Genomic DNA, 21419 nt, shown 5'->3' on the forward strand with positions numbered 1-21419 from the left:
AGCTTTTTCTAGATAAATCTTAAAAGCCAGGATGTCTTTCTTTGTTTTCTTCATGAAATGGAGAACCTCTTGCACAATAATAATGTTGTCAGGGGTTTTCCTTTCTAAAATAAACCCTCCTTAAAGGGGCCCAATAATATCCGTGAGATGAGAACGAAGTCTATTGACCAGGACCTTCATTATAACTTTGTAAACCACATTGCAGAGATTAATAGGTCTAAAATTCTTTATAGAGACAATGTTTCTACCTCCAAAATAAGAAGTAGAAGAGTCTCCATCATCCTCAAATCCATATCTATACCAAAGAATGCTTAGCTAACCCTATTCCAAACATCAAAAAATAAGATAATAATATTATTGTAAAGCTATTAGATTAAATTTGGATTAAGTACTAATGCGGTACTTATGATTTGGGATAAAAATTAAAATTGTCTTTGACTATTTTTTTTTCCTCAAAATTGTTCTTGGTGTTAAATTTATTATTAAAATCATCTGTTTGTTCCAATCATTATTTAAAAGACACAACTATCATTTTGTTTTGTTTCCTTTCTGCCATTCTCGCATGCAAAGCTTGTTTTCATTTATCCTTCATCACTTATCAAGTAACAAAATGTTTCACTATCCAATGTGGTTGCTTGAAGCCTCAACTTAGATTTGTAGCGATTGAAGTTGAACCGGTGGAGAAGAGAGTTTGCGATAGCGATTTATCAGAAGTGTTGTCTTGCCTAGTTTGTTCAGCATTCATTGAAGTGTTGCTTGAGGTATGGTACTTCCTGTTCTGTTGACTCTTTGTTTGACTTTGGTTCAGCTCTTTGATACATGCGATTGGAATAGGGTTTCTAGTTTTATTTTTTGTTGCATGTTAGTCATTAATGATTCAATGTAGGTTAAATGTATTTTTAATAAGACTAGGATTTGATGTTATTTTGATATTTTTTATTTTAGTATTATATTGTGATTATTGTTAACTGATAGGGTTTTAAGAGCAGAAAATGGAATATTTTAACGTGACTGAGGCATCATGAGGGTAGATTTGGTTATGGTAGTAGACCATTACAGTATCTGAGTGGACAAACAACAATTATTGAAGACATTGAAGGTGATTGGTGGTCTTTATTTGAAGAATAAGCAGAGATCAAGAAAATTTGGTTATATGGAGTCTAACATCTTGGCCTTATGGTATAAGGATCCAATAGTTGAAGACTTTGAGGGAACTTGAGTTGTTTAATGGCGATGTACTTGAAATGTGCAAAACAGTTGAAAAAGAAAATCATGTTGAGTTATTTGTAGTACACAAGGTTGAGGACGATAATGTGTTCCCTTCAGGTGGTTACATTGATGTTGGGAGACATGAGGAGGTTGGTAGGGTTGGCAATTCATACCCTACCCGCGGGTACCCAACCAAGTCCAACCCGTTCAGGTAGGGTAGGCTACCCTACCCACTGCGGGTAGGGTAGGATACGGTCCGGGTGTGCTTGTGGGTAGGGTAGGGTACGGGTTTAGGGTGTACCCTATCATACCCGCACCTTAAATATATAATACATATTTTATAAAAATTAGGTGTATAGTGAAAGAAGTGAGAGTTGAACCCACAACCTCTCTTATGTAATGACTTATAATAAGTAAACAACCGCTAAACTAGTTAGTTAATTTAGTAATTTAGAGTATTAGTTTGTTATTTTTTATGTTATAAATATGTATAAAATTTGAAATGATTGAATTTTATATTTACTTTGAAAAAATTTGATATATCTGCGGGTAGGTTATGGTTTAGAACTTTAGGGTGCGGGTAGGGTTAGGGTTGAGAGATTCTCAACCCGCGGATAGGATAGGGTAGAGTTTTAATAGAATTTTCAACCCGCGGGTAGGGTTAGGATAGGGTCCAAACCCTACCCTACCCTACCCATTGCCAGCCCTAGAGGTTGGTCATGAAGTTGCGGTGGATATGAATTGGTGGTTTATCACTACAAGAAAAATATTAAGTACTGTCGGATTTAGCATTGCACATTAGCGTCGGCTTTACTGACAGATTTATGGATGGTTTTCATGTGGAATTTGTCAGGTTAAATCGTTACTGGCGGATTTTTGTTTCTGACAGTAAATTTGATGGTAATGGTTGGAGAAAAAACGGAAAAATAAGCACTAAATATAGCATGAAATTTGGTGGAACATTGCGTTTTGGTGGCCGCAATGCGTAAATCCGACGGTAATGAGACCTAAAATTTAAAGTGCGAACCCTCTTCTCCTTCATTTTGAAATCTCTCTCTCTCTCTCTCTCTGTGTGTGTGTGTGTGCATGTGTGTTTGTGTGTCGCTGTCGCTATCCAGCACCATCACTGTATCTCTCTCTCCTGAGTTCTTCCTGTATTCGCTCTTCAGGTTCCATAGTCACTCTTTTTCTTTGTATGTTAATTTAGGATTTCGGATTTGATTATTATATGCTAATTTATTAAGAGTTAATTATACGTTAGTTTAAGATTTAGAATTTGATTATTATATGCTAATTTAGGATTTAAGGTTAAGTTATAGAATTTAGTTATATGCTGATTTAGGATTTGGTTATCATATGCTAATTTAGGATTTAGGATGAAATTAATTTTTTTTTGGTGACTTAGGATGAAATTAATTTAGAATTTAGGAACTAGTTATATGTTAATTTAGAATTTAGAATTTGGTTATCATATGCTACTTTAGGATTTAGAAGTAAGTTAAGCTTCATATTAATAATTAAAATGCACTTTCAAGTAAATTTATATGAGTATAAATTGCTTTAAATTTAGTACTATGATTCCAAATAGAGATAGATATATGTATATGCTAAGTAAAAGTGCGTTCTATATATACAACATTATATATATAGTATGAATTTAAGTATGAAAACAAAGTGAACTTAGAATAAAAAGATAGATGGTAATGGAGATATGAAGTTTCTTTACATGGCTTTCAAATAAAAAATTAAATATAAAAAGTATGCACTTTCTTAAAGTTGTTTAGTTATAGTGATTTTTGAATATTTCAAAAGCCAAGTGTGATAGTACATACACAAGAGAGAAACATTTATTGTATACTCTTATTTATATGTAATAATTTCTATGAATTAATGAGAATGTTGCCTTTTCAATGTATAAATAAGTTAATATATTCTGCTGGAAATGTTATGAATTTAATTGAATTTTGAGTGATGCTGTGGCTTGAGCTTGGTTGGATTTGTGGGAAGTGTAAAGGTGGATATATGTCCAATTTTAGGAGAGGTTATGTCAAATTTTTTTAAAATAATGTAAATATTGAAAGATTTATGTAGTATATATGCTATTTAGTATTAATAATATATTTTTTTTGTAGACATAATAACAGGTAGCAGAGGTAGATCAAGTGGGTTTTATGGTCGTGGTAGAAGGAGGGTTTTCACCGAATCCCCAGGTACTGTTCAGTCATCGCTCTCTACCCCGACTACCCCATCGACCCCTGTGACGTCACAGGCGGGTCCAACGAACCAACAGTTCATCATGGTCCTGAATCCGAACTACGTGCCTCCTTCTGCTATGCCTTCTACAGATCCAGCGGCAGAGCCTGCAGTGGGTGATTTGTTTAATGTGTCCTAGTAGGATGACCCTCCCCCACCGCCCGTCATACGGATGACGATTTGGCCTAATAGCATGCATGCGTGAGTTATTACTATTTTAATGTCTTTTATACAAATAAGGTTTATATGTTTTTATGTATTTGTTAATCTTAAGTTTTTTTCATTGATAGGTTTTCACCGAACAACAATGCATGTACACAAAAAATATTTGAGGTGATTAAGTCAATGTGCAACTACCCGTGGCTGAGCTACACGAAGATCCTTGCTCAGACTAGAGAGCGATGGTTTCAGAAGTGGGCGATAAGAACCCAATATTATTGAATTAACTGTATTTGAACTATTTTTTATTTTGACTAATTAATGTTGTTAAATCACTTTGTGCAGTTAAAATTTATATGAGATACAAAACATGATTTCATGATCAGGAAGATCTAAAACCACCTGGAAGCTAAACGACTTCAGCAGATGATGAGCGACGTTCGTCAGGGGCGCGACCAACGGAGAATCTAGATCCGTCCATCTATCAAGAAGGAACTGGAGGCCCATTTTAGAATTGATGAGAGCTTCAAGCATTGCCGTCTGATGAACGTCACTAACAGGGCTTCGCCGAGGTCGTCAAAGTATACAGGTGGGTCGGCGACCTTCATGAAGACGAAGAGCAGACTAGTAAATAGTTTGCTATGTTTGTTAATTTTTACTTGAATTAGTTGTTTCTTAATTTATTTTATTGGTTGATTTCAATATGTGTAGTCTAAGTTGTTAGATCATGAGGCGACACTGGCGGAGACCTTTAAGTATACCCATACGTTGAAGGCCAACAAGGAGAGATATGGTGATGAGCGGTCTGTGGCTCATTATGTGAGTTTCAATTAATTCTAAGTTTGAAATTTATTTGATTTAAAGTCAATTAACTACTATTCTAATCACAACGTATGTTACACAAGAGGACTGCACGCAGAGATTGAGGCCGCGACCCAGCAATCTCAGCCGCCTAGTGGGAACGATAACCCCGACTTTGATACCTCAGTGGTAGATCCTGATAGGATTTGGTTCGAAACTGCCTTTGAACCCATAAGAATCGCATCTTTAGGTTGGGATCGTTCTTCGCTAGTGGCCTTCGCGCCTCTACATTGGCGGCTTCATCTACTTCTATCTCTGTCACCAGTCCTACCAATCCTGAGGAAGTTGTCGATTTGAGGGAGGAGGTGCAGAATCTCACACAAGAGCTTCACCAACAAGCTCAGCAGTCTGAGCAGAGGTACAATGAGCTTCTTGTACGTATGGGAGACACCGCAGCCATTAACTCGTAGATGACGGAGAAACTGGAGCGACTTGATCGTTTGCGAAAGCAGATAGAGGTGTATAACGAGTAAAAGCACGTTGGAGGCAATGGCGATGCTAGTAGGGCACTAACTTCAGCACCTACTTCGTCGCCTCAGCAGGAGAAAGACGACGACGATTACCCGAATCTGTATGATTTAGGAATTTAATTTATTTTATGTCTATTTCATTGTATTCTACTTCTGTGATATTTTATTATATTTAGACAATTAATATTTAATAAAATCGTTGGTTGATATCCGATAATTTTAAATTTTTGTCTTAATTATATTAACAAGAATTTTTATTTAACTATTAATTTGAAAAAATTACCGTAAGATTTACTAGAAAAAAAATTCGACAATAATTAAACTCCAAAACACATAATATGGTGCCAAAAATTATTATCGGAATAATCGAAAATAATCAGCAACTTAGTGTGTGTTTGGATTACCGTTTGCAAACGGAGGTTTGTATAAAATTGATTTTGTAAAAGTGATTTTGATCAAAAGTGAGTTAGTATTAACGTGGTTTATGTTTGGTAATTTTTATTCAAAATAGATTATAGTAAACTAAATATTGTTTGGATTACATTATTCAAAATCACTTTTAGATAGAAAATTACAAAAAAGGACATGAGTTTAAATAATTATTTTATGTTATCTTATAATTTTATTTTAAATATTTAAATAAATTTTAATATTTTTTTAGTATTATTAGTATTCTTTAGTACTCTAATAGAATTAATAGAATCATAATACAAAGTAAAAAAAAATATTCTATACAAAAAAGAAATAACAATAACAGTAAAAGAACTCATAAAAAAACAGAAGTTTTATAAAAAAATAATATGCATAAGAAAGTATTAAAAAGATATATTATAAAAAAGAAAATAATAAATATATAAATAATAAAGGGTATAATTGGTACATAGAACATAAAGTTTAATCCAACGTGAAAAGCTGAACGGAAAAGCTAGAATTTTTAGCTTTTGGTAAACGTGGGTTGAAGACAAAAATCACTTCTACGTTTACAGAATAAAACCATTGCCAAACATGAAGATGAATCGTTCAAGGAGCTCAAACGAGCTTTTCTCTTCTCCAACGTAAATCCAAACACACCCTTAGTCTCCCCAAAGTTGATTTGTGCATATTCAGCTACTGGATGAAATGAAATGCCCAAATACATATTTGAACCGTTATTGTTTTATTTGACGAGTATAAGTCTTCGACGAATCAGTCTCTTTTCTTATAATTATATTTTTGAAAACTAAATTATTTTATAATAAAATTTGTTATAAAATTTTCTGTCTACTAAGAATACTAAAAATTTTATTAAAAGCGGTGAAAGACTAATCTGATAATTCTCGAGAATTTTTATTGAATAATAAAATTTTATTAAAAATCAAAATTCCATTCTAAAATTTATTAGAAACCAATTTTAATATTTACTTACTCTTACTCCTAAAAGACAAGTAGAAAACCTAACTAAAATAGTAATTATATCAATTGTCCTAGTTTAATTCATAGTTATGTCTTTTTAAAGACCAATTTGAAACGTTTGAAACGTTTAAACTTTCAAAAACTCTCCGTGGTTCTTATTTGTAAACAAACAACCTTCCATAACTCAAGACACAAAATAAATAAATATATAATATTAATAAAGAACATGAGTAAAATCACATTTTAAAAATATATCGTTAAACGTAGATATTATACATAAAAAATCGCATTATACATAGCTATTGATGGAAATGGGAATAACATTTCAAAGCATTATACTACTGCCTCTAAACAAACTACTACACAACCAGAGAAAAATGTGCCTGTAAAAATTTGTAAACAATGAATTGTACAAGGTGTCAAAATTTGCCAGATTTTCTAGGCATGAATCAACCAGAGATCTAGGAGTAACATGGCAACGACCTTATATTTCCAGTTTCTGTAACAAGTCATGGCAACCGGTTCCCATCTTCACAGGCAAACCAAGACAAATTCTAGAAGATGGAGTGTCCAAGGTGTCGACCAAGCCGTGAGAAGATGCTTCAACGATGAACTTGGACGCCGTCTCAAAGCACATCTTGAGGAAAGGGGAAGTAGAGAATGCTATGCCTCCGGATCTGCTCATCGGACGATACTTACCAGCGAAAGTCATGAAATCGGCGATAAGCATCAAGTGCCGGATGTCTACGGATATCCCATAAGACTTGAAGACATTTTTAACTTCCCTGATGATGGTCTCTCTGGCTGCTTCCACACCATAAGTCTTTAACATAGCATGGACATCGTTGGAATAAATGTACCTTACATCAAGATGATCTTCTAAGTCCCAAAATGTTTGAAAATTCACACCAGAAGTTTGAAGTGCTGGTATTTTTTCCTTTTCGGCGGCAGGGATATCTTCCCTTGAACGGTGATCTTCGCCGTAGTAGATTACTCCACTTTCTTTGCATGTAACAGCCTTACATTGGCCAACCTTTCCATACTTCTGGATGCAAACCTTATTGGCTGTTTTCTGAGCAATCTGCATAAAGTTAATTAAAAAATAAGTGAGCCTTTTTATGTTTGAAAGCAATGAGAAGGTAGAGAGATAACATACACTCATTTGTTAACCATCACTTGTCAACCAAACGAAGGTTACCATCTTCCCTCAACATCATTCATGCATTAATGTCTCTACAATATTTGCATGTCTAAGCTCAAATAACAACTTGACAAAATCTACAGCATATGCATCTTTTCTATAAAATTACCATGATAGCACCTTGCTAATATTTCCTAGTTGCAAGGGAATCAAACCTAGAATTGCAGAGGATACTGCATACAAGACTAGAATAACTATGTTGTTCTTTAGGCATAACCAAGGTAGAGAACATCAAGATTTATATCGTAAAATCGTCCGACCTAGTAGAAATTTGTAAAATCAGTTAACTCATTAAAATCATAATACCCGGAGATTTTAGGAGTTAAATAGAAATTCTGGCTACTATGGGTATAACCCACAGGTATTGAACATTCAGACTGATGCTGTGACACAGACCACAAGCACAGAAATCAACTATGAAATTAGTGTACCTGAGCCAATAAAATATGCGGTTCGTGAGTAAATTGGAAGTGGATCTCAAAATGCATCCCTTTTGCTTCCACAAAAATTGATCTATCATATTTCTTTCTTACTGGTCCAGATTTTTTCTTCTCTTTTTCACCACTAGATTTGGGCTTAGATTTCCGATCAATTTTTTCAGGTGAGACATCCCCATCAGGATCTGCCAGGTCTTCAAGTCCTTGAGAATCACGGGCATCAAGTGTGATGTTCTTATCATCCTCCTTATCACTTTCACCATAATCACCATCAGATACTTCTGATAACTCATTATCACGCGTCTCATCTTCAGGATCATCTTCATAATCAACCTCATCAGTAACTTGCTGTTTTCTCTTCTGTGCTTCAAAACCAAGATCCTCATCCCCTTCTGTTTCATCAGCCCCACCATCATCATCGTCACCATCATTACTCCGGCCTTTCTTTGCAGAATCCGTTTCATTGCCGTCTACATCATCCGAGCTATTTGTGGTGGATTTCTCTGTCTTAAAATCTTTAATGCCACCAATTTTGGAAAGCAGTGCCACATGATTCTGAATGGCATCCTCCAACTCCCTCACAAAGAGAACTCTTAGTGTGTCCTCCCAATCTTCAAGTGTTATATCCGTGTATTTTGGATAGTGTTTAGGTTTATATAGCTTCATCACAAGTTTATATACTCTGTAAATCTGACCATTACAAACAACTACTGGTACAACAGACACTTCCATACTTTCAATAATGTCAGCTACAGTTATTCTCTTCAACTTATCGGAAAGACAAATTGCATCTTCCCTGCAAGCAACAACTATGTCAAACATGTATTGTAGTTTGTATAAATATCTACACATAGGGAAAGCAAGGGGTGTTCAGAAACAAAACTACAAACAAATAGATTAGAGAACAGAAAGCAACGCCAGCATCTCACATTGATTTGTCAGCTCTCAAGGGGCATGTCATAAATGGAGTCAGTATATGTTCTGAGGCATTCATCACGATCTCTTGCAGACGCGGAATTCCAAGAGTCACATTCATTTCCCCTCGACCAGCAAGATGAAAAGTATTCAAGCTGCAGAATAAAAATGCAAAAAAATAAATAACAAGCACTGTTTACATCTTAAGTATTGAAAAATAGTAGCTGGTAAAAGAATAGATGTACAGTTCCAATCCCACTAGCTCCCCTATGAGGCATAAAATTTAAATGTTTATCTTGTGAAGTTTTACTCCCTTAACATTTTACTTCAGTGAAAAACAGAAAACCAGCTTTTGATTACAAACTCCATACGCAAGTATAAAGCAGTTATTCTTATTAGTTCAGGCTATGATTTCAAAGATCCAGCAATTTATATGAAAAATAGTTCAAATTAAGCATATGCTGGGCAATATCGAAGTACTATGCCACGTTAATAAAAATTGTTCCTTCCAAATTGCCATAAATTATCTGGTCATTTTACTTCAAATACAAAAAAAATAGCAACAAGGCTCATCAAGAAGCATATTCTCTCAGAAAAAATAGGGTCTTACGTCATTTGTGTTGCTGGTTCCCCGACAGATTGAGAGGCTAAAACACCAACTGCCTCTCCTGGTTGCGCAAGGCTTGACACATACTTGTGCTCCATCAACTTCAAGAAATCTGATCGTTTCAATGAACTACGATTTCTCTTCTTTGAAGAAAAATTATGAATGAAGTTTTCAGCTTTTCCTTTAAGAGCATCAGGCAACTTGCTAATATAAGGACTGGATCTGTCAAGCTCACGGCAACAGTTGCTGTAAACCAGTTCATTATTCTGAAATCGGCACAATAAACAAACATATAAACAACATACAAATTGCATGCATTATTTAGGATTTTCAAAAAATAACAATAATAGCAGTAAAAAAGTGCATACAGTCGACAAGGCTTCAAATTTGGTAATAAAGCTGGTTTGATGGATATCTACGCCATCTTCTCCATAACGAAATTGAATAACTGAACCATCAGAATCACGAACAGTGTGATCATAACTAACTTTGAGACACTCAAGATTTTTCATTAGACATCTTTGCAGGTAACCACTCCGAGAAGTTTTAACTGCAGTATCAACCAACCTGAGCAGCAAACATTCATTTGTTAAGACAACCATACTGTAATCAAAGAAATAAACCTTACATGTGAAATACTATCAAATTATTTATCCAAAATATGAATTGAAAGATTTTCCATTAGGGAAAGTGTTGTGGAGTGAAGAGAATGGTTCAGACAGCTTTGAAAAGAACATAAACAAATGAACAATGAGATGCATGTCAGCAGCTAATCAACGTGCACATTATAAAGTTGAAATGTAATCAACATGCATACAACATGCATTCCCAAGTTCAAGTTACTTATATACCAATACATCTAAGCAAATGTCACTCAGATTAAATTTAAACTCGCTTAAAATCGTTTTCTTTTTTACATATTTTTTTTTGGGTATATTGATAAAGCTGAAATGATAATGTGATTTGCAACGTGCATACGTTACCATGTATTAAGTGACATTATAACCTTTACTTCTTGACAATACTGACAAGCATACAAGCATATAACTATATATTATATATCAGTCCCTTCTTGACAATACACACAAGCAAACACCAATACAAAACATTAACAACCATACACGTATCAATAAAACATTCAGAACAAACTGCTATCATGTTGAGTCCATAAGCTTTTTTTACCCTTCACGCCCTGCCATGCAATGAAAGTAATATTCCTGTGGACGAAGGGCTGTGAGAAAACGATCAATAATGAACCCTCCTGCTCTAGGGGAACAATCCCAGGGAGGAAAGCTTGGCAAGGTCTTTCCAGAAACCATGCGTGGAACTCGTTTTCCTTCCAACTCTTGCTGGCCTAAATGAGAAGATATCTGCTGGAAATTGACCTGTTTCAAAACAATATGAATCAACTTAATATTTTTAAATGGTTAAATGCCATCAAATATATCAACAAGACTTGTATCAATTGGAAAATACTAACAAATATACAGAGAATAAAGTGATATTAACACTGAAAAAACAATCAGACTAACTAGTTCTATATCATCAACTGAAAAAAGCAAATGCCAGACTAGCAAAACTTGATTACTTTGTAAAAGAATCCATCCAAAATAGTCGCAAAAGCAAATTCATTGTATCTATGCCATTCTGTAACCTAACCTGCTAAAATCTAATATAGCAGTGTAACACAGACAAATTAACATCACAACAGTATACTTACCATACTACCCTTGGCTCCAGATGTAGTCATAAGAGAAATCCAATTTTTCCCAGATGGTTTCCATATACCTTCGGATAATAGCTCCTTTAAACCTCCTGAGCTTGTTTTGGAGTTAAGACTGCTTATCATCTTCCGATCCAAGTATGTTAAGGCTGCATCTCCATTACTGCGTATTTTTTTCTCAATATTCCACTGCAGTGTGGTTGGGTCTGAAATAACAAATATGCCACAAATCACAGATTTTACATAGGAAAACTAACTGCACTAAGTAAATGTCAAGTAGCATAGATATGCTGTCATGCTGAACTATAAGTTGGATGCATGGACCAATATATATTTGACCAATATATATATATGATAGCGTAGAAGAAATGCATTGGTCGATATGTCTCATTATATGATAGCTTAGAAGAAATGCATACCAAAATTTTATTTGGTTTGAAATATGCTTTAACCGGAGTATCTATGAAACAATACTAGCTATATAGATTCTGTGTACTCAGGAAACACATCCATATTAGATAGGAGTAATGAATTATCTTAGGATAGTAGAGTTACTACCAAAGTTTACTTAGTATTCTATTTTCACATCATAAACTCATGTCATTTAATAAATTAGATAGGAGTCATATAAGTAGAACGTGGATAGAAAGCTAGCAATTAAGCAATGTTACTACATCAGGAAATGGTATTTATTTTATAATCATATGGTTTGCAGCAGAAACCAAATTTAAGAATATTACCTATATTATCACCTTCCATGACTCCGACAAATTCCCGATGAACAATGTCACCAATTTCCTCGCAGCTTTTAAGTTGATTCATTCTTTCACCATCCTTTCTTTCTGTTATCAGAAGATCATCAACTCCACATGTGAACCCATGCATCTGAAAAACAGAAAAATATAAAGAATATTGAGGATAGATAAATCAATAAAGTAACCCAAGATTATATATTAACTCATTGGCAGCTAACCTGCAAGAAGTTTGTGAATAAACGACTAAACGCTGAAAGAAGGTTTCCCGCAATGTTTGAGCCATAAAGTTCTTGTACTGTATGTACTATACCATAGTCACCAAATTGAGCCTTATCAACCACGCCACGCACCAAATCATTTCTATATATCAACAATTTGTCCTCATCAGGCTCATCCTTCATCTTACTTGACTTCTTAGTGGTTCGTCCTTTAGTGTTTCTGTTTCGAGTCTTGAAAAAATTAGCTGGTATTTTCGCATTCTTCTCAACTGTAAATGGTGGGGAACCTCTAGTGACATAGTATAACAATGCACTAATGACCTGCAACATAGCCGAAACCAAATTCACTTACAAAAATTAAGGTCCTAATATAAAGAAGCAAATCTTGAATCATAACTCAGTAGAAAAGTAATGGTATGTACCATACAATCCAGTTTTTCATATACTAAGAAATCAAAATTACAAGAAAGAACAGAATTGACAAAACGAGAAGGATCCAGAAAATTTATCAAGAAAATAACTGTTAGATATTAGATAAACATCCAGCAATGTCTCCATAGTATCTTAGAATAGAATAAGTATCTTAGATCTCTAAGAATAATTTATCTATTTCTTTATAGTTCGTGATTTCTCTATATTAAATTAAGAGTATGATATTAGCACTCGTCATAAAATAGCTGATGCATCTTCTGAATTGCAGTATCTTGCATCGAATTCAGCTGCGCACTCACTCCTCTCCTGTTATTCTATCCTCGAAATTTCAATATAGTATCTGAACAGCAGCACCTTCCAAGTCATGTCCCATCACTATTCTATTTTCAAGTTGACCAGAACTTCAGACTCTTAATAATATGACAACTTTCATCCTACTATTACCGTAAGTTGACCAGAAATTGATGCTCTATTTAAATAATATGCCAAATTTCATCCTAGTATTACTGTAGCCAATCATGTCTTACGGATCTTTTGTTCACAATCATGACTGTTATTTCTCTCTCTCTAGTGGGTCTAAGTACCACAACACTACAGCATGCCCTTAAATCACATCACCATCAATATTCTTCAACACAGCACCAGGAGCTACTCCTTAGAAACTGCTACCACACTTATAATCATTGTTGCATCCAGTAATTCCCTGATCATCTACAGACAAAAATCACATATAGTTTCCTTCCTGCATTTTGTGACTTTTGATATTTGATTAAATCGGTCTATCAATACATGTTCTATGGAGTAATTATGGAGGAGAAAGGCTAAAGGAATTTTTAAATGACATTCTTCCAATGCCAAAGATAAAAGGCCCTTCATATAATAGCAAAAAAGCCAAAAAACGAACCAAATGATAGTATACCTGTTTTCCTGTCCAAAGGGGCTCTGGCTTCCATATGGCTGGAGGAAACAAAAACATTTCACTCTCGGAAGTTGATGTGAAAACTTTCTGCCCAGGTTTTGCATAGAAAGATCCCACCATAGGCATGGATACACCAGAACTGTAGAGAAGTTGATTGAATGCTTCACAGCTTAAAAATGTATCCTTTTTTGTTAGAAGGGCAGCACTTACAATATGATCCTGGAAATTTATTTAAAAGGCAGAGAGAAAAAATTCAGTATATAAAAAAAATAAAAAATAAATAATAATAACAAAGGCTGTCTATGCAGTTAACATGTTAATTATTTATGCAAATAGAGGGGTGAGGATCAGATTGCTTCCAATCCATTTAGCAATTCATGCAGTGTGCATGTAATTCTTCAATCCATAATGTTGGGATCTTCATTAAACTGCCACCTTTCTAAATTATTTATGCAAATACCTGAATCAAGGCTCTTATTGGATCACCACTGGTAGGCTTCACATATTGGTTGTTGGCATTTACAATATTGTAAGCTTCAGCACGGGAAATTTCATCTTGTGGAAAATGCACATTAATCTCGTCACCATCAAAATCAGCATTGTAAGTACTGAAATAATAAGGAATCGAGGAGGGAAAAGTTATTGACTGCATCAAAGTAAATTCTAAGGATACTTATTAATTTGAGGTATCAGAGAGTCAAAATGTACCCAATAATAATAATTTATTCCACAAGAACACCAAGCTTAAAACTAAAATAAAATATTACCTACAGTTCGCATAGTGCATACGCACTGTTTTCTCCCCCTTCAGAACACGAACTATATGCGCCATTATACTAGGTTTATGAAGTGTAGGCTGCAACAGAATGTATAGTTCAATTCAAACCAGAAAGTACACACTAGCAATGTTTATATCACATCTCTGATCAATATTGTCTTCACAAACCAGCATATTTACCAAGTCATGGAATCATAACAATTATGGTTAACTTAAAATTGAATATAGTTAAATATACCCAATTAGCAGTTCCAAATAGTATATGAGAATATTCAATCACCATACATCGGGTGTAATTATTTGATTTTCTTTTCTTGTATGATTAAAAGAAAAGAATTTCCAATTAGGGGAATAAAGTGCAGTAACATTACAAGGCTTGGTTTGGTAAAACTTTTTGAAGACGTGTTTGTGCTTTCGAAAAGCACCTAAAGTGGAGCTTTTTAAAGTTGACTTGTGCTTATCAAAATAAAAAATCTAATATAATCTCATATATTAGTAAATTTCCAAATTTACTCTTACATTTATATCTATTGTAGTATTTTTAAATTTTAGAAGCTATTTTACCAAACACAATGGTTGTTATTTGTGCTTATTGAAAATCATTTTTAATTTATTTACCAAACATAGATGCTACAACTTTTAGAAAGCTATATTTTAAAAGCTAGCTTTGATAAGCTACCTTTAAAAAGTAAAAGCTTTACCAAACCAAACTTAAATGTGCTGACAAAACACCATACAATAAGATTATAAGATAATGAAGTACCTGTCTATTGACAAGCACGACATCACCATCCTTCAAGTGGCGATACACAATTTTTCCTTCAAATTCTTGATCGCATATCTTTCCATTATGCATGATAACCCCTCTTGATGATGGTAATTTCCTTGATGTCAAAGCAAGCAACTTCCCTTTTGGTGGAAGCTTTACTATTGATGATTTATCGCCATAATGTGTGGCACCTGGATGGGTTTCTGGACCATTAAGAATAGCATTCCTTAACTTCACTACATTCCAAGGAGTAACTCTCTGTAGGTTACCAAGGGCAGAAAACAAAATGAGATACTCAGAGCTTAGAGGATGTGACTTTCCATAGCTAGTAGTCTCGTATTCCATGCAACTTATCAAGGGGAAAAAACATAATGACATACTCATCTTTGAAGATGTGATTTTCCATAGCCAGTGATATCATATTCCATGCAAGTTATCAAAGGCAGAAAACAAAATGACATACTCGTCTTAGAAGATGTGATTTTCCATAGTTAGTAATATCACATTCCATGCACAGTCCAAACATAAACTTAGACATCGGAAATCATCAATGCTATCAACTGCTTATCAACATTCAGTCATTTACAATATCCTACAGATTGTTTGATTTCCTTAATAAACACTAAACATTTCACTTCACAATAGAGAAATTTCCCATCCTATGTTCCTAATTCCCTGATATAATATGGAGGCCAAGATTTCACACTTCAATTTACAAATTATTTGCGGCAGAATACTTATTTTTCAATTTGAAACTGTATAGTTTTCTTCAAATTACATAGGTTGCATCAGATAAAAGGTGATTTGTCTATAAGATAACTGCATGTAAATAGCATAGGCAGAAAATTAACTAAATAAAGATGCAACGTCAATACCAGAATATATTAGCTTTTATTAGATCTGTAAGTAAATGTTTTGAAGGTATGAAATATGCAGAATGCTAAACTGAACAGACAAAATTCTTAATAGAAATGCAAATGAAGAACGTAACTTACATGCATATTGGGTAATACAAAATTATAATTCTCACCTCAGGATATGTTAACCTTAGAGCAAAATATGGGGGAATCCCAATTTCATTCACTGCTAAATAAGGATCCGGTGATATGACAGAGCGGCATGCAAAATTAACCCTCTTTCCCATCATTTTCTGGCGGAAGAGGCCTTCCTTCTTCTCCAGCAACTGACAAATTCCATTACTTGCATCTCTTTGGCCTAGACCAATCAAGAAGTAAAAGAAAATCATGTGTAACCATCACTAGCAAGAGAAATAAAAATATTTACATATTGACATGTTTATGAAGTAATCCACATTCGGCGTAGCCTGGTACAAACTACCAAGGACTGCACCCTTCATCTCAGTCACATAATGTAGTCATGTTGGGTATTATCATATATTGTGCACATATTGTTCTTTGTCCTCTCTTAAATATTCACGAGAAAAAGATGAGAGTGCTCAACAGACATTTATCACATAAAGAAATTTATAAAATATATTACCCAACTACACCCAAGTCCGCATGTTACAACTAAAAAAAGAAAACAAAACAAAACCAGCATAAGTTCTCACCAGAAGTGTTACTGTTAAAGAGCACATTTACAGATTGCTGAAGTTCCATCCACCTGGCTAAAACCATCGAGGGATCCTTCTTGTTTAGATGGGCATCCCCTAATCTTATGTTAGCCTGCAGAATCTTACTCAACAAAACAGTATGAGCATGCTCCGATACCTACAAACACAATTGCCCAAGTCAATAAGGTGAATGTAGAATAAAAAAGACAGTCAAGTATTCACAAAACAATGAAAGGACTAAAAAGGAGTAGTTATACTTTGAATGTCAGCAATTTACAAGCCTCATCCTACTAAATGAGATTAGCTACATTGAAAGAGTAAGTGTGTTCTTGTGATAAACCAAGAAAGAAACTGGATTTGCATTTCATCCTTATATCCTCCCTTCACATGATCTTTACATCCTGCTGGCTTCCCTTCCTAAGAATGGCCCGAATGATTCATGATAGAATTTTCTAACAAAAATCCTTCATTTCCAATCTATATATATCTGCAAACAATTTCATAAGTAAATTTTTCCTACATTTATATCCCACAACAATTTCAAATTCAGAGTACTTCCCTAAACCTATACCTTGCATTGACAAACTTTGGAAATATTCCACACTCCACAGTAGAACCAAGAACATGGAGTACAAACAAAGAAGATAGAGAAATAGTACAACTCATTAACAGTATTTATTATTCACACTTACCATATCACCTCCTTTAGTGGGAGGGCGGAATTTGATTGGTGGAACAAAAATATTCTCAAGAAAGAACATTGAGTGCCCTGCTTTCTTTCCATATCCCTGACCTTGAATATCATTAATATAGGAACAGAATCGAGCCTCATTTTTCCACAAAAGTTCTAACGTCATTTTAACCTGTAATTTGAATAGAATTAATATATGATTCTAAATTTTCCAACAGCATGTGAAACTTTTCTGTGTCCAGCTGACACTTTACATTGAGGTTAATTCAATATTTGGAAGAAACTAACTTGTGATGGTAACAAAGGACCAGAAAGTCGATTTTGCTCAGCAAGCTTGTAAGACAACTCGTGTCTTTTGGCATCACTTTTCTTGGTCCCAGCAGAGTTGATATCCTCTCCATATGTTGTATCCCTGTCATCGGTTATAGTCTCACTTGCCAAGATTGTATCATCAGAATTTATGACATTTGCTCTAGCATCAGCAGCTGACAGACCATCCTAGATACATAAGCATGTGGATTGTTGAAACACCCACAAGAATGAACCTATGTAAATAACATAATGTCCTTCGGAAAGAAGAAAAAATAATAAAAAGTTGAAAATTCACCATTAAATTCTATGATTTTCTACTTCTCATATTTAAAACGGCCAGCAACAAAAAAAATAGCGGGAGGAGCATGAAAGGTGCACACAGCACAATTGCAAACATGACGAATACTGTGCATAGAAAACAGAACAACAAATATGCATAGCAGCAAGCAATCATTCAGAACTTGAAAAATAAACCATTATAAATTCAGAATGCATCATCTATCATAAGACTCGAAGATGTTAGAGCAAGCTGTTAGGAACATGGGTATTATGGGTGGTCCAAAGTCCCACTTCGGGTAGTATGGGATACTTGATGTTGTATATAAGGAGAGTGGTTCTTCCCCCTTATCAGCTAGCTTTTAAGGTGTGGTTCCCCACTTCCCTTAGATACTTAAGCAAGCTCAAAATAAAAAAGTATAGCCTAAATATGTTAAAGACTAGGATATTAAAGCAAGCTCAAAATAAAAAGTAGCCCAAAATATTAAAGATTGTTTAAAAGAAATAAAGTGAACAAGAAACTATAACCAAAACAGACAAGATGAAAAGAGAAATCGAGTCAAAAGAATGATGAATGCCTTCTACCCAGAAAAAGAGATAATACGCATGTTGAGTGAAATGAACCCCCCCCCCCCCCCCAAAAAACACCCCTTCTTTTCCCTCAACGCATGTAGGCATTTACAATGTAGATATACAAAAGAAGAATATGTGTGTGTGTGAGTGAGAGAGAGAGAGAGAGAGAGAGAGAGCAGTAAGAAACTCAAATCAAGCTCTGTAAATTACCAGTACTAGCATAGACAAGATATAGCATTTAAATCTTTATGATACTTTAATATCAGAAAGCAATTTTAAGTGAAATTTAAGAATTTACCTTACGGAACCATCCAAAGGTTGGTTGGCTAATTTTAGGATTAATGGAACCACACCGTTGACATTTTTTAGAAGACTTCTTCAAAAATTTCTGTACAATAGAAATTGCCTCTTCGAACTGCAGCGAGGTCCAACTTTCTCCCTGCTGTTCAGAGCTACAAGACTGGCTCTTATCATCATCATCACTTTGATACATGGATTCATCTTTATTAATTGAATCCAATCTTTTTGCCCCAATGATATCCCCTTTCATAATAAGCTCCAACTGGGAACTACATTTTTCCACCTTGCAGCAACAGAAGACCATATGAGTAGTGACCAACAAATGCATAAAAATATTATAAAATCATGAGCTTATGGAGAAATATTTACCAGTTCTTTATTAGCCCTAAAATGACAGCAAGTGAAACAAGTTCTTTGTAGAATATTTCTAAGAAGACTGATCATCAAGGGGTTGTAGACAGGGGAAACAAGCTCTATATGACCAAAATGACCTGGACAAAGGTGATACAATTGACCACATGTTTTACAACTGCATCGAGGAAAAAGAGAGATCTCAATTATCCACCTCAAGAAAACTTTGTGCAATACCAATAAAATATCAAATTAAGATCTATTGATAACATGAAATCATTTCTGTTCCAATTTGTCTCATCTCCAGTCCACAGAGCTATATCAAAAGAACCAACTTGGCTGATTCAAAAGAGTAAGATACGAAATTTCCATCCAAATGTAAAACTGTTAGCTATCATCAACAAGAATACAAGTTTTGAAGAAGTCCTATGAAGAAAACCAGAACTTTTCAAGAATAAAATAATTTCTTGTATGCAGACTGTAGCCGAAACAATTCAAAGGATAAAGGATGAAAAATAAATAAACAAAGGATGAAACAAGAGAAACAAAAAATTTAAAAATATAATAATAAAATAAAATAAAACAAAAACTAATTAACAAAAAATGAAGCCGCCTCCAAAAAATAGGATTTCACAAGCATGGATGTCCAACAAAGCACCACCACTAAAACCTAAACCCAGCAAAGCACTACTACTACTAAGCCCTCTCCAGAATAGGATTTGACAGGCATGGACGCCCAGGAAAGCACCACCACTAAACCCTAAACCCAGAAAAGCACCTAGCACCTAGTAGTAGTAGTAATAATCCATCTATACCAATATATAAAGGGTAATGGAGTACTTAGGTTGGTGTACTTGGATTGTTCTCTTTAATCTCTCACTCATTTTTTCATGTCTTTCTATTACTAAATGAAAAAAAGGAATTTTCTTCACACCTAGGATTTAAAGTTTTAAACCATGAAATTAAAGACCTTGTCATATTGGCTAGCCTCAGGGTGATTACCATTTATTTAACACATTCACAATGACATGTAAAAATAAAGAGCAGATTCATAGTGACTTCACTTCCCGCTAGTAGTAGTAGTAATAATAATAATAATAATCAGAATATGCTTTATTAAAAAAAACATACGGCAATTTCTCTTCGGATGGACCCAAAGCTGGATCATATAAACCACCAGGAGCGGGGACACCGATAGTATCAAGCAAGTTAGCGTTTGTAATCTTGACGCGGCTGTTCTTCTTCACCTCTTCATCAGTGTAGAAGCTGAACACAACCTCCTCAACAGAATTCGAAGCACCCTAAAAAATAAGAGAGGTTAAGATTTTTAAGTGATTGTGAGAAAGGTAGATGAAAGAAAGAAGAGGTTGTGGAGTACCTGGATTGAGAGAACCATGGCTTGGCTTTGGTCGTTGCTTGAAGTGAAGAGAGAAAGCAAGAGTGGAAGAGTTATGAAGTAGGTGTGAATGGAAGTGAAAGGAGGGAATTAGTAGCAGTGTTGGAAAGAAGGGAAGGAGGGAGGCGCTGCTGCGTTTGATAGTTGGGAAGCTGAAATGAGTTGGACACGATGTATAAGAGAGTTTTGCTGTGACAGGGGAAACATCAGCTGAGCCGAAGCAACAGTCAGCAGAATTATGCGAGGCAGACAGGCAGTATATTAACTAGAGAGTTTTTTTTTTTGTAAAAAAATAGGGGCATAAGCCCAAAATAAAAAAACACAAAAATAAGGTTCAATTTTGGGAACAAGTTTTTCAGGCGGTAGTCTAGCGGTGGAGAAAGGTCCGATAATTTATCAGGTCTGACGTCTGATTTGTGTTTGATTCGGCTTGGCCGGACTTATTATAAAATAGATATAAAATTAGACTCTTAAAAATTTTAATATGTTAATAAGTTAGGTCCAGATTTATTAATTAATTTTATTGGCCTATAAAATTTAATTGGATTTGTTAAAATATAATTAAATATATAAATAATTTTTTATTATTAACAAAACTATAAGATATTTTAAATTTATTATATTTAATTATAAATATTTTTTTATATTTTAAATATTTTAAAAGATTAAAATTTTTTATAAATATTAAATATAATATATTATATATAAATATTTTAATTAAAAAATAATTTTTTTAATAAAATTTTTATTTTTGTAAAAAGATAAAATTATCAGACCTTTTAACAGATTTTAGACCAGAATAGACTAAATAACAGATTATACCTAGTACTTTATAAATAGTTTATAGTA

General features: G+C 34.2%; 1 protein-coding gene across 1 annotated transcript; it reads right to left on the reverse strand.

The window, feature by feature from the left end:
• Positions 1 to 6571: 6571 nt before the first annotated feature.
• Positions 6572 to 20934, reverse strand: LOC112789516 (DNA-directed RNA polymerase I subunit 1). The gene is made up of 21 exons (XM_025831451.3): positions 20553 to 20934; positions 20306 to 20475; positions 19193 to 19352; positions 18822 to 19106; positions 17651 to 17860; positions 17364 to 17534; positions 16669 to 16828; positions 16129 to 16313; positions 15093 to 15356; positions 14319 to 14407; positions 14012 to 14159; positions 13552 to 13770; positions 12201 to 12521; positions 11968 to 12112; positions 11225 to 11433; positions 10687 to 10889; positions 9873 to 10071; positions 9508 to 9770; positions 8912 to 9052; positions 7977 to 8778; positions 6572 to 7425 (listed from the first exon to the last, which is right to left on the reverse strand). Exons 1-21 carry the CDS (start codon positions 20568 to 20570, stop codon positions 6829 to 6831), a joined length of 4959 nt encoding a protein of 1652 aa, XP_025687236.1. The 5' UTR covers positions 20571 to 20934; the 3' UTR covers positions 6572 to 6828.
• Positions 20935 to 21419: the final 485 nt, after the last annotated feature.

The sequence above is a fragment of the Arachis hypogaea genome, chromosome 1 (genome assembly GCF_003086295.3).
Source record: "Arachis hypogaea cultivar Tifrunner chromosome 1, arahy.Tifrunner.gnm2.J5K5, whole genome shotgun sequence".
NCBI lineage: Eukaryota > Viridiplantae > Streptophyta > Magnoliopsida > Fabales > Fabaceae > Arachis > Arachis hypogaea.